Source organism: Lathyrus oleraceus, chromosome 7 (genome assembly GCF_024323335.1).
Source record: "Lathyrus oleraceus cultivar Zhongwan6 chromosome 7, CAAS_Psat_ZW6_1.0, whole genome shotgun sequence".
NCBI lineage: Eukaryota > Viridiplantae > Streptophyta > Magnoliopsida > Fabales > Fabaceae > Lathyrus > Lathyrus oleraceus.
In genome coordinates, this window is record NC_066585.1 from 141,624,527 (window position 1) to 141,627,358 (window position 2,832).

At 37.0% G+C, this 2,832-nt stretch overlaps 1 protein-coding gene across 1 annotated transcript; it reads right to left on the reverse strand.

Moving 5' to 3' along the window:
• Nucleotides 1-2,050: 2,050 nt before the first annotated feature.
• On the reverse strand, nucleotides 2,051-2,488 carry LOC127102474 (uncharacterized). Its single transcript, XM_051039841.1, has one exon. The coding sequence runs from the start codon at nucleotides 2,486-2,488 to the stop codon at nucleotides 2,051-2,053; it is 438 nt and encodes a 145-aa protein (XP_050895798.1).
• Between the last annotated feature and the right edge of the window lie 344 nt (nucleotides 2,489-2,832).

Genomic DNA, 2,832 nt, shown 5'->3' on the forward strand with positions numbered 1-2,832 from the left:
GGAGTTTCGAATGGAAAAAGTTTGAACAACAACCTTTGGAGAGCAGCTTTCAAACACTTGATCTACTCCAATTCTTTGATGCAGTGTGATCTTGAGATGGCAAAGGAGCTAGGCTAAGGAATTGAAGTTCAATGATCAACCAATGAAGTTGAAAATTGAACTTGAAAATTGAAGAAGAAAACTCAAAATTCCTTTTAATGGAGGTTAGGATTTCAACTCTGCAGAGTGTTAGGCGCCTTGAGGTTGTTATTGAATGAAGCCAGGCATGTCTATTTATAGCAAGAAGTGATGCAAGCAATGGAAAAATCATGTGTGCATGAGTTTGGATCCTCCATGCATGGACCTGTACAGGCGCATGTGAGGCCCAAACTCAATTGCAAATGCAAGCTAAACATCAGCCAAATGAAATTGGACGTGCATATTTGAATGAATTGGCTTGTGCATGGAGTTTTGATATGTTATGCATAAATGAACACAAATCTTCTCCTCTTCGAAAATGCCACTTGCCAAATTGAAAGATAACCTTGTGGGTAATGGTTGGAAAGGTCTTAACATGAGGAACAAATGTTATGTTGAACAAAAGTCCATTTGGAATTGGGAAATTTATGAAAACAGACCATGAAGTTCAAGGTGCAAAACATGTGTATGAGAATTTTGCCAAAATGGACCAACTTCAAGCCCTTCGGTTTCAATGATGCAAGCCTCAAATGACAAAACCTTCAACATCAAAGTTGTATAAATTTTCAAGAAAATAAATTTGGACTTAAATTTTGCATCATTTGGATTTCTGATGAGAAAGTTATGGGCACTTGAAGTTGGACTCTTTCACATTTCAATGACTTTGGTCCAAAGTGACCTATAATGTTTTGTATTATCACATGTGTTTATTTTAGGATTATGAAATTTTTTCCAACATAACAATTGAAGTATAAATCTTAAACTTTCCAATGCATTTGATCCCACCTAAAAATCATAAAAAATGAGTGAGTTAGGTCCTTGGGAAGTTGACCTAAAATTAGGGTTTCAATCAAAATGACCTATAATGTTTTAAAATGAATGATGACATTCCAAGTTTCAAATCAATTTTTGATGAACATGAAAGTTGTTCATATGGTTCTTAAGAACATGTTTTATCTTGGGGTCATCTTCATTTGACAAACACATCAAAAGTTAGGTCTCAGTGGATTTCAAAATAGTTAGATGAATTGACTGATCAACTTCTCAAGTCCAAACTTCAAATCTTAATGAATTGATGATTGAGGACACTCACATAGGCACATATATGCATAAAATGATGAATTAAAGAACTTCCCTTGATTGTATTTGATCATGGGTTGAGGTTGCTTCATGAGCAAGGCACAGTCAATGCACAGTTGAATTAGGATTTCCTTGGAAAACAATCCTTAAGCCCTTTGGTTTATCTTGATAAAATTGATAAATTGAGATACTTAGGAGGAATATATGATGATTGAGAGATTTGAGAACCATTTTCATGTTTGCTTTCAACTTCATCTGGCCGCATCAACAAGCATAGGGGCCTCCTAGGAGCCTTAGATCACATGATTGCTCAAGCTTCAAAACAAACAAAGTTAGTGACATATTTTTGTGCTTTTGGTTAGTAAACAAAATGATAAAATCAATAATATACAATTCAAGCATGCTTGGTGGTCTCAAACCAACTCACACAAGTCCCAACCCTAGGGTTAAGGAGCCAAGATGCTATGATCCTTGAGGCAAATGCAAATGAGCAATGATATGATGCCATGAGGGATCTTAGGGTCAAAATTAAGGTCTTACACATCATAGCGAGCACCTCAGAATTACCCTCATCTTCATCACTTTCAAAAATCGATAGACTCAAAACACGTTCTAACGGAGATTGGGGCATTTGATTTTCAATTTCTTGAGCAATTACCTGATCTATCATCTCTATAGTATGGCTTATGCCAATATCATCTTTGTGTTGCATTGTGTTCCGCACATCAATCTTTAGCTCTTCGTCATAGACTTTGAGGGTCATTGTTCCTTCCTCTATGTCTATCATGCATCATCATGTTTCTAAGAATGGTATGCCCCATATGAGAGGAATCTCCTCATCTTCGGGCATTTCCATAATGACGAAGTCAACTGGGAAAAAAAACTTGTCAATCTTTACCAGAACGTCTTCCACAATCCCATATGGTCGCCTAACAGAGCGATCAGCAAACTGAAGTGTCATCCGAGTATCTTGAACGATGCCAATGCCTAATTTCTTATAGGTGGATAGTGGCATCAAGCTCACACTTGCTCCTAAGTCAATCAGAGCCTTCTTGAATTTCTTATCACCAATAGTGCATGGAATAGTAACCAATCCCCTATCTTTCTTTTTTACTGGGATTTTCATACCTTGAAGAATGACACTACATGTTTCAGTCAGGATGATCGGGTCTATATCAGTGGAGCGCTTTTTGGAGATGATATCTTTCATGAACTTGGCATATATTGGCATTTGTTCTAATGCCTCGGAAAAAGGGATATTTATTTCAAGCTTTTTGAACATTTCCAGGAACCTCTCAATTTTTTTTTCATGTTGATCTTTCTTCTACTGCCTCGGAGAGTAAGGGAGTTTGATGTCTGGTTTAGGAACTTTTTCTTTCTCCTTGACAGGTAGAAGTACTACTTCTTCATCTTGGTCCTTGGTTTCCTTAATTTCTAAATCCACTTCTAACAATCCATCTTCCTTCATACTGCTTTCTTTCGTTGACTTCCCACTTCTGGTTACGACAGTGTTAACATTGTTTAATTTCCCACGGATTTGTTACCGTACCACTGGGTAGGATGCCCGGATCTTGA

What these genes read in the sequence shown, in the direction of transcription:
- LOC127102474 (XM_051039841.1), bottom strand. Translation starts at nt 2,488, where the DNA reads ATGCCAATATATGCCAAGTTCATGAAAGATATCATCTCCAAAAAGCGC.